Source organism: Etheostoma cragini, chromosome 2 (assembly GCF_013103735.1).
Source record: "Etheostoma cragini isolate CJK2018 chromosome 2, CSU_Ecrag_1.0, whole genome shotgun sequence".
In the NCBI taxonomy this organism is placed as follows: domain Eukaryota; kingdom Metazoa; phylum Chordata; class Actinopteri; order Perciformes; family Percidae; genus Etheostoma; species Etheostoma cragini.
The window spans coordinates 10,848,845-10,860,189 of NC_048408.1; the positions used below are offsets into that span (position 1 = coordinate 10,848,845).

Below are 11,345 nucleotides of genomic sequence, written 5' to 3' on the forward strand. Positions count from 1 at the left end.
ATAAAAGAAGAGAGAGAAGTGGAGCATGATGCTCAAGCCCAGATAGGAAGCACTGCTCTTCCTCACACATCAACAGATACATTCAATGTAGTATAATTACCCATAAAGTAATAATGTTCACTAACCTCAAATTGTATATAGCAATGCGATAGATTTCTAACTGCATTACTATATAGAAAGAGTGTGAAATTGTGGGTGAACCAAGATATCAATTTTCCATAGTCAGGAATTACACATTTACTGTTAAAAGGTGTGTTGAAAGGATTATGTGGTTTATTGAATTGATACACGCACTATCTCTGTGTCTATGCATTTTTATTGGGACCACCAATGCAGATAGTCTTTTTTTTTTTTTAAATAGTAATTCATTGACATCCATGCTAACCCGCTAATCCAATGAGCACACATTAGCATTATTTTCCCAGCCCGTATCATCAAAGTTAACCTGTTTAACAGATGGGCACCTCTCTCTCCCAGTCAGCAGGGAGAAGAACATTGACTTCCCCAAACACTTGGTTCCTACTGACCCTTGACCCTCTGACCTCCAGGTTAGAAGTAAGAGTGGCGGAGGCATAGAAGTTTAAACCCCTGCAGTCAGGGAACAGGTCTGGAGTGAACAGTCATCATGCTTCACACAATCAATAACATAATCTGAGAAACGAGGGAACCAGTTGGAAGCTTAGTGGCCCTGGAAATGGGGGAAAAAATCAACAACCGGCAAGTTGAACAATAGGCACAATTACTTATGCTAGTTTCATTAAGTGTTCACTGTTTGTTAGCTGCTTAATTTGAATGTTATTTTGCTGAATGTGGCGTCTGTTTGCTAAACAGTCATTTATATCTGTCAGTGGACATATTTCTTCTTCTCCCCTCGTAAGTGAGGCTTTGATGGATCAAGAGCAGACCGTGTTGTATGAACCACCTGGGGAGCCGGGAGAGGTGAGAGAAGTGGCGAGGAATGTGATGAAACCAGGGGACAAAAATACTTTCCCCATCATTTTCCTCACAGTCAGACCCACACCCCACTGTGCAGTTAAACAGGCACACAAGGTTCAAGATCAGTGCAAATGAAAGTGTTATTATTTCCCCCCCCCCTCCCTGTTTGCCCTCACCCGGTGCTCTGCTCCAGTGCCCCTTTACAGCCGTGCCACGCGGCTTAGTGTCCCCGCCATCACTCTCCATTTCAGAGGATAATATCATGCTGTACGTTCTTTGAAAAGGTACCGTCCTGTGAGACGTAGAGAAAACATAGGAACACCAACTGGCACTTAATTCTGCAGGCTCCCTATCGTTGCAACTATGCAGCCAGAGAGGTGGGGGGGGGATGCGTTGTGTTGGAGGAGGTGGGGGTCAAGGGGGACTTCCTGACAGGAAGTGAAGTCTAGCTGAGCGGGGCGAATCAGACGTGAGACTCTTAAAAAACTGTTAGTGGCTTTTAATTTGGCTCCCAGCCGGTTTTACTGTGAGCTGGCTTCAAGTGGCTCGGGACTGGAGGGCCTCAAGTGGCATGAATGTTTGGTTATTTATACACAACATATAATCATGTTTCAAATAAATGAATTTCCCTGACAGAGCCCTCTACCCCTGACAGGCACTGTTAATGTAATGTTTTCTTACCAGACAGGTCCCCGAGTTATAAGGCCATGGAATGTATTCTTATGTCCCCCCCCTGCTATCCTCTCTCAGCCATCCTGCTGATAAAATCATGCCCTGGACTCTCAGATCTGGAGTGGAAATTCAATTCCCTGCATTTTTGATCTGGTAAAAGCAAAGTTCAAAACTCGACGACATGATTAACTGGCATTCCTGCTCCTACTTCAGGGGGCTTACACAGAATTCAGAGTTGCGCAGAGTCAAATTTTAACAACCATTTTTTTCAGTATCTTTGGGTATTTCAATGACGATCAGTTGGCACTGTTAAATGAGGTTTGGTCTTGTCCAGATTTGTAGCATTGAAAGCCTTAGTCAACCAAGGACATATTTTACATGCTACTTTTGTTCATCTGCGGTTACATTGTTCTGTTGAATTCATACAGTCATTGTAACATCTGGCAAAAGTTGGGCTACTTTTAAGAGTAACCTTGTAAAGGATAAGCGGTCACAGAGTACGGACAGATGGATGAACCTACATAAAATGTTTTGAAGCCTAAGCTATACATCCATCAATGTGTCTTAATCACTGCACATTCAAATCATTTAAATTCACATTTCTAATTATTATGCGTCTCCAAACCAGAAGGCTGGAAATTACTCTACGTGTCAACTAGAGCTAAGACGAGAACACACAAAAAGATTGATCCTGCTCTCGCCAACAGAGCAACTTCTAAGGAATTGAGAAGGTATGAGGCAACTCATTTGGAACTAGAAACCAGGCTGTACTATGGCTTAAAGTTGTTTGTGCATTTTGTTGTCCTGCAAAGTTATGCAAAATACTCTATTGTGTACTGAAAAGTCTAGACATGGAAAATGAGATTGTCGTTTGAGGTGATGATTTCATTGTTCATTTAGAAGTGAACATCTGTTCCACTTGGGAGTGCAACAGCTGCACAGTTTTTAAGTATTCTTATTCTCGTACATCATTAAAACCCACTGACATTAAACTTAAGGAACCACATACCACGTTTGTTCCAAGAGAAGATTGCTGAAGTATTTCTTTAAGAAAGGGGTCAGTTTCTTATGATGCAATGCTGGCTTATTAAATGTACTGTATACATTTTGTGTTCCACTTAAACATACTTTTCATGCACAGGTCAAGTGTTTCTGGTTTGTCTGTTTGGTGCCTGCGGGGGTTTAGGTCATGTTTGTTCACTCTTCATGTTACTGTAGCCATGAACGTGTAAGTCCATGAAGCTCTTGGAGACCCCGCAGTATAAATATTTGGACATCAGTAAATATTCCCTCAGTTGTGAATTTGATCACGCAAACACCAATACAAGTGTCTGTTTTTCTTTAAGCAGATACCATCTGAACTCGCACATGTGGACTGTCGAGTCAGTGTAGACCCAAGTTATTCACACACAGACGCATGTTTTTCAGACACAGCAGCATGAATAAACAACAAACTACTCAACTTCTGCATGAATCAGTCAAAAGGACAATGATGAATAACATATTTTATAGTTTATAGTAAAAGTAACTTAGTTTTTTTTAGTTTTTTTTCTCTCCTCCGCACACGTGGGCTGTTTTTTTGGTCTTTGTTGGTTTGAGATGTCTGTTCTTATTTTGTTTGTTTAAAATGCCGCCACCTGTTATTGATACGTCACTGGCCTAAGGAACTTTAACTTTATAGCAGTTAATGACAGAATTATTCAAATGTATGTAGGTGCATTTTGTTTCCATGTGCTTTTTACTGTTATTCTGTGTCACCCTGTAATCAAGCTCCTATACTGTTATACTTTTTTTGGATGTGAAAAATCAGTAGCTCTCAGCTTATTTAATTTTTCCCTCTGCTCATACTGCAGACATGACATGAGGATTTATGCCCTTGTTGTCCCATCTTAAATTGTATCCCATAGCCTTTCAAATCAACAAATACTTATGATTATGAGTGATGCCACCGAAAAGCACAACCGGCTTATTTATTATTTCGGCGAGCCGAGACATTTCTCTCTTCAGTGTTGGAAAATGTTTTCCTTGTGTTGTGGCGAGCCCGATGTTTGAAAGGCAATTTTGCTCGGGAGGTCTGTGTTTTCTCACTAGTGGTAGTGGTATATTTAGATGTTGATTATGGATAATCATCTGTAATGACGGAAGTGCATGGCATGTGTGTTTAGACTCAATGCCACCATAGTGGAACACAGACCAGTCTGATTGGCTTCGGATTGAGATGGGCATTTCCATGAATTGATTAGAAATGTTCATTCATAGACGCCCTCACACACAAAAAAAAAACAGAAGAAAAGGTAACAAAATGTAGCGTCTTGAAGCTATATTAAACATTGGCAGAATTTCCAGTCAGGATCAAAGGACAGCCCTCTGTCTCGGCGTCCTATCATCTGTTAGGAGGTCAGGTTAAAGGTGAGAGGTCACAAATGGATGCTTGTATCCTCTCATCGTGAGCGCTGTGATCATGGCCCCTATAGCGGCCATAAAAGCTGTGACACCGCTGACCAGGTCAGCCAAAATCCAATATTCTATCACCGGCCTGTCTCCGTTTCCTTTTTTGTCACCGAGAGATGTCCCTCAGATCGGGGTCATTGCTTCTTTAATTCAACTAGAGAAGCCATTTCTTAGCCCATAATGACACCATTAGTCTTGCTATCACCTTTTGTCCACGAAATGCCAATGGCCTCTACGTCGTTTGTCAAACCTCATTTAGAACCAAAGCCTTACCGAGCTGCAGTTTTGCGACAATCCTTTCATTTCTGCCGGAGAAGCTTTTAGTTGTGCTTTAAATTCTGCGACTCCTGCATCAAAGTCCCAATATATTTGAAAGAAATCTCATAAACAAGATTTAATGTCACTGGTTTTCTGGTTCTCCGGAGAGGACGACTCTATTTACGGCCCCACTTCCTGTGGTGTTTATTTGAAATCCAGAAAGTGATGTCTGGCCTGGTATGGAATATCCCCACAGCCACAGGCTAACACTCATGGTTAATGTCCTTCAACTGCAGTCTATGCTTCAACTAGAAGGCCCCATGGCTGCTCTTGCACACTTCCTCTAAAGCCTCAGCTGCAAAACCCTCTGCCAGTACTCAACTCCAAAACACTGTTTCCACTCCCAAGCCCAGACTTTTATTCCCTCTGTGCCCTCTTTATTTGGAAGGTATTGTAAACACGGTCAATGCCAATATGGTGTTTTAGTACAAAAAGCAGTTTTGAATTGAGGCTAAGTGTTTGTTTGGTTGGTGTCTGTATGACGTGCAGTTGGTTATAGAGGGATCGCGAGCAGGCATTTCAGAAGAGGTTCCTCTGAGCTGGGTGCAGGATGGATTTGGATTTACATTAGTTGTACCAAAATGGGAACAAATGTGTATGATGTCTATTAGAACTTCTTGCAAATTTGATCTTTCCTTCCTCCTTGTAGCGCTGATATCCTCGTCCCTGTGGGCTCTCCAGGCTTACTGAAAGTCCATTCGCTACATAAACACACAGTTTCCTCTATCAGCTCAAAAGATAACAGCAGAGTTTAAAACGTTGATGCTTACATACACACTGCGTGGCTTTTACTTTGTAGTTGTTTAGCAACTCAATCAAATGGTTCACTATATTCAAATCTGTTGTTTTGGGATCTTTGTTGAACGAAGATTTTCTTTAAGAATGGGGGAAAAACTGCATCCTATTATTTTCACCACTACTGAAATTACTATTGCACACCTTTTAATAAAAGCTGACTAGTTTGGAATGTATGGTGACTTCAAGCTGTGATTAATGATTTTTTTTGAAGAGTAGTTTGGTAGTTTAGGTCTCTAACCTGAGTTTTTTGGCGCATATTTCTCCATCTCCCCCGAGAGGAAGGGGGGGGGAGTGCTTTGAGGTTCAGACAGGCCCCATGACCTTGTTGCTTTATTATTCTTTTGACGGTTGTGTTGAAGGTGTTGAAATATTGAACAGAACATGAGAGATGGTGACCGCTGAGTTTCCCTTCTCTCGTTGTCCTTTCAAAATTGAGGATTTAAAGTTGCACGCGGCTGTGGTTGGATTGTTTAGACTGACACCTTGAACCATAACGTTAGTCAAAGAGGAGGAAATTTGTGTATTGACTTGTGATAAATGCACTCTAAGCACAGCTCTTTCACTCCTTTCCACTCGTTTGTCAGCTGATTATGTAGCCTTAGCTGACCAAAACAGTTGGTGGGCCTTTTTGGATGAATAGTTTTCTACGGGGCCCAGTTATGAAAAGTTCAGATTTTACTTGAGCTGAAAAAGGTTAATTAATGGATGAGTTGGTTGACTGCAAAGTAATCTGTAACTCTTTTAAAAATGAATTCATCTTTTAGGTCAAAAATCTTTAACAGGGGGTCCTGAGTTACTGCGGTTAAATTATTGTTAATTAAAAAAAAAATGTTTTCCAGTCCAGAAAGATACTTTGCGCAGCTATAACATGTGACCGGTGCGTTTGTTGGAGAGGGTTAAGTATGTCAAAAGTCCTGCACACTGCCTAACTTGTAAGCATTGTTTTCTAAATGGAGGGAGTTCCGTTGCAACTTTTGTTTTTTCGAAAAGTAAAATATCTTAACATGAGTCCAACATATTATTTGCAAATATAAATTAGCCTATAAGTACAAAAAGACATTGATGATAGGCTTACTTGCTTATGGGTAAGGTAGTCACCAAGATAGCCATCCACAGATACAGTTCATCTTAAAGATTCACTGTGCCACATGTATGTTTAACATTAAAACAGGATTTAAAAAAATCATACCAGCAATGATTTTTAAAGCTTAGTTTTCTATGCACTAAAAGGTGTGTATAAAGGTGTTAGGCTTTTATTGTAGGCCCCAATTTAATATGCAGTTTAATTTTATAAAATATGTAGCAGGGGGTCTATGCTCTGTCCCTCTCTCAGATAAGGGGTCCTTGGATTTAAAAAAAAAAAAAGTTGAATGGTTTATGTAATTATTCAAGCAAAAATGTAATTATGCAACTTTATAAAATATGTAGTAGGGGGTCCCTGCTCTGTCCCTCTCTTAGATAAGGGGTCCTTGTATTTAAAAAACAGGTTGAAGACCCCTGGTTTATGTAATTAGAATGACATGCAGCAAAGGGCCAAAGGTCTGAGTCGAACCTGGGCCGGCTGCGCAGGGGAGCAAACCTCTAAACCCACTGTGCTATCCAGGCACCCAATTATTAAACTATTTTTAGTAGCTTTTGGAAAGAATGTATTGGCACTGCCTTACATGCCTAACATGTACCTTTTATATAACTTGGTAAAGTCATGTCAGGGCGGTTATTGATATTGTGTGTGTTCTCTTGCAGGAATGGCAGAACTCCATCCAGAAGAATGCAGGTCTCGCCTTTATCGAGTTGGTCAACGAAGGCAGGTAGGTACCTCTGACATGCTAAGTGTTTTTCTCTCTCCTTGCAGCAGCACTTCTTCATTATCTTTCCAAACTCTACCCATCAGCCGCTTTCCAATTTCACCATTCCTGGATCACATCACACTCCCTAAGGCCCTTGTGATGGGGTGGCTGTTCTAGATTCTGGACAACAATCAATGACGGGGGGGGGGGGGGGGGGGGCTTGGTAGAGTGAGGATGGTAGATCCCTGAGTTCAAGGCTCCACAACATGTGCTCATCCCACAGGGCTTTGGGAAAAGGAGGGAGTTTAGTTAAAAGGTGACAGGCCCTGATCGCCAGTTTTTCTGTGACAGTTGGGAAATCACTCTTGATTTCCTGCTCTCCCCCCCCCCCCCTGTCAGTTTATGCCTTTCTGGTTGAGCCTTTATCAGCCTGTAATCGTCTCTTCTGTCTGCTGCTTTCTTTTGTTTTGTTGTTGTTTTTTGATAATTATGCTGACATTTGAGCCTTTCCATCCATCCCTAATAACACACTCTCCGTTCCTCTTTGTCTTGGAAGTCATCAATTGCAGAGTTATTTATACTTTTAATTATTGATTCTCAACTTTTAAAATTGGCGGTGGCTAATCCACAGTAACGCTAATGAGACTGGCAATGTACTGTAGTCCTATGAGTAGAGGACAGGATTTGTGATTCACTTAAGAGGCTATCTTATACAGCTATAACTTAAGTCAGGATTACTAGTGAAAGTGCAAACATCTGGATGCAAATGTCTGTCTCTTAGTGGACACCAAATAAACATTTAAACAAACAGCGTGATTAGTTGCACATCAAATTCCTCACCAGTCCTGTCATTATTTCATTTATCTGATTAAAGTCCACCCCGAGTAAGTTTTGTCTTTATTAATGTATTTTATTACATACATGCATGGAATACTATTTCCTAATAAAAGGCCTCAAAAGGTATTAAAAAGCTTTAAATGTCATTAACACGGTCTTTAATATATTTCAACGCTACCTCTAAAAGCTTTCTGTTTGCGCTTGCGGGACGTTGGGAGACGTTATACCACTTGTAAATCACAAGTGGTCCAACAGTGCATTGTGTTTGCAGGAGTACATTTAAATATTTTTGGTGTTTTTTGGTGGAGCACTATTAGACCTAAAGCAAGCACTGTCACTACTGCTGGCTACAGTTGTTAGGAAGCTCATTGTCCCATATTGGCAAGAGAAACACTTTGAAATAAGCTTTTTTTATTAAGTAAGTTGACACTTATCTGGATCTAAGTCAGTCCCATTAGTTCAATTAATTATATCATTAAAAAACAGTACACAATAAAACAATGAGGTAGTAATAAATACTTCTAGGCCTTTTCTATCTTACTGGTACACTTATACTTTGGTATGACTGTCAAAGAGGTATTAAATGGTGTTCTATCTGGTAGTAAGTAAGTAAAAGGGTCTTACAAAGTATTGAATTTAACTTGGCCAACCCTGCAGGATCTTTTTTAATATAGTGCTTATTACTAAATATTTTACTATTTTGTCTTAAGAGAAGTCTGTTTTGTCCATATGTACCTTCGTAAGCACAGAGCACCATAAAGAAGGGCAGCGGCTGGGTTATTGATAGCGGGTCCTCGACGGGACCATAGAGGCTACAGAGGCCCCAGCACCTCCGCTCCCCTGCTGCCCTGAGCTGAAACAGCAGGCTTAGGTTACAGCATCCCCTGGCTCCTAAACCCCCACCCCACAGTCAGTCCCAGCCCTCCCCATCCCTCCTCTCTGGCCCCTGGCCTGTTATTGTTCCACTTTGCACAGTGTTAACCTTTAGGGCTGTCGAGAGGTTTCTTTGACCTACGCACACACATGCACAACATGCATGTTTCATCAACACTGATAAGAAGAGGGAGGTAGGCTACATGTGTAGCAACATGGGCCGAGATCCTCCCTCTTGTCAGATGTATATCATTAACAAATCAATTAGCACCTGCCCCCCAGTTTTAGGATCTATCTGGTTTGGTTTTGTTACCAAATTAGATTTTGCACGGTTCTTTTTCAGCATTTTATGGATATTACATGGCTGTTCCATCCCTAAATTACCATATCCCAGTGTTGAACAGATGTTTTAAATACTCTGAAGCTCAAGATTTTATGATATTGCTAAGCATCTGTCTGATATTGTCCCTTCCATGATCCATATATATACTTGGGGTATAATAATAATAATAATAATAATAATAATAATAATAATAATAATAATAATCAAATAAAAAATGACTGTAAATACAATTTGAATTGTTCCAGTGAGCTGATTCTCCATCTCCCCTCTCCATAGGCTGCTGAGCCACACCATGAAGGACCACCTGGTCCGGGTGGCTAATGAAGCTGAATTTATCCTTAGCCGACAGAGGGCTGAAGATATCCATAAGCATGCAGAGTTTGAGGTAAGATGCTACACAGCTCTGGCAACTCATGCACAGACACACGCATATGAGAAGTCTATCCTAAACTATATAGGTTTTACAAGTGTGGGATTGCAGCATGCTGTAGGAACCTACTACGAAGACGACTAATCATTACGTGTTGCATTTGTGGTACAGTTTTTCTGTATGCCATTATTAGTGTTGGTATGCAAAGTGTGGTCAGCAGACCAAGTAATGAGAATGCCTAAAAGATGATTTACAGTAGTGAGTAAATTGGACTGCATCCACGATTTGACAAATCTGATCAGCATGTCTCAATCCAGGAGTGTCTCAAACATGTTTTATTATGCTCTACTATATAGGTGGATATAAAAATCTATTTATAAAAAAGACATACTGTATTTCAACTTTAATCGAAGACTGTGTGAAGAATGAGGTAAGATTGTAAGATCAAGCTTGTGAAGTATTGCAGTTCAGACTTTTTTCTTCTTCTGTACCACAAAAAAATGGTAACCAGGAACACACTGTCATAACACGTTTCCTCCTGTGAGATCCACAGCAACTTTAGGCTTGCTAAGCTTGGACAAAAAAAGTCCATTTGTAGGTTTAGGCCCATTGCACTTCTACTGCTTTGATAGAAATGTTAAATTGTTCAATATTCCTATGCTTTGTCAGTGAATATATTTTATGAAAACATGGAAGTAGTAAGAGTCAGTAAGAGCATGGAGGAGCTGATCCAAAGACTACTCAAAACTTGTCCATCAAGTTTTAAGGTCTGTCGCAGCAAACCCAGAGGGTAGATGTTTGCTTTTCAAACATAATCCTAAACTAAACGTAAGCACATACACTCAAACGCACAGACTCGCATATACACTGAAGTTGTTTGAGGCTGGAGATCAAGCTTGGCACATATCACTAACCAAACATGGTGTAGTGTTAGTGTATCCCTGTGCCTGTCTGACTGCAGCCTTGCCCCTGAGGCATACACTCTCCCCCCTCCTCTTCCTACCAGTTCTTAGCACAAATGTTGCCATTCACGTGTAGCTGCCGGGCAAACTCTATCTTGACCCATGGGCACCCTTAGTTGCCCCTTTCCCAGTCCAACTCTGCTACACTCCCCCGTCCCCCACGCCCCTCCTCTGCTTTCTAGATCTCACCAAAATCATTTCCTGTCCTGCTGAGATCCTGTCCACTATACTCCCGCTGGGGGTGTATTTTGCCAGTGACAGGAATATGGCATCCTCCCCTCTCTTCCATCCCTCCCTTCCTCATTTCTCAGGAACCTGCCAGCACTAAAGTCTGCCGACAGACCTGAGAGGTGCTGGCCTGAAGAGCTGACTGTGTGTTAACCCACTGCCTCAGCCCCCAGCCCCCAGACCCCACCCCCCACTTTGCAGTAAAATGTGATGCTGTGTTAAGGTTCAACGAAGGGTCTCTCTGACATTCGGGTAAAGTAAAATCCCCCAAGAGTGTTGAAAGTCAATCAGAGGGGTCGGGGCATATCAAAGTTTTGTCTGTGATTGCTATGTTTTGCACTCTTTGTTGGATAGGCTTCTGTAGAAGTTGAAGTATCACCTCAAGCTTTTTACTCATGTAATAGTGTAAAGTACTGCTTTCAAAACTACTTAAAGTATAAAAGTAAATCATAAATATTAGCAATATGCTTTTTCAAAGTAGACGGTAAGTTTTGGAAAACGGTAAGCTTGTGGTACCTGGGTGCGCAGAGCTTGCCTTACAGCACATTCAGAAGGAGTTGTTTTTACATCCAACCATTCTTCCAGGTACTGCCATGGATGTAGAAGGGTTGGCTGGTCGTCCTGGCTACCAACCGCCTCGCTGGTGCTTAGTTGGGTCATTTCGCTCGAGTTCGGACATCTTTGTACAAGGCTACATACACTCACCGGCCACTTTATTAGGTACCCCATGCTAGTAACAGGTTGGACCCCCTTTTGCCTTCAGAACTGCC

The 11,345-nt window shown here is 41.3% G+C and overlaps 1 protein-coding gene across 8 annotated transcripts in view; it reads left to right on the top strand.

The window, feature by feature from the left end:
- The window catches only part of lrba (LPS responsive beige-like anchor protein), a 188,695-nt gene that overhangs the window by 73,645 nt on the left and 103,705 nt on the right, over positions 1-11,345 (top strand). For all 8 annotated transcript variants that reach the window (XM_034897460.1, XM_034897488.1, XM_034897509.1 and 5 more), the window contains exons 34-35: positions 6,919-6,983; positions 9,292-9,400. In XM_034897460.1, coding sequence (XP_034753351.1) covers positions 6,919-6,983; positions 9,292-9,400 — 174 coding nt within the window. The remainder of the gene's footprint in view (positions 1-6,918; positions 6,984-9,291; positions 9,401-11,345) is intronic.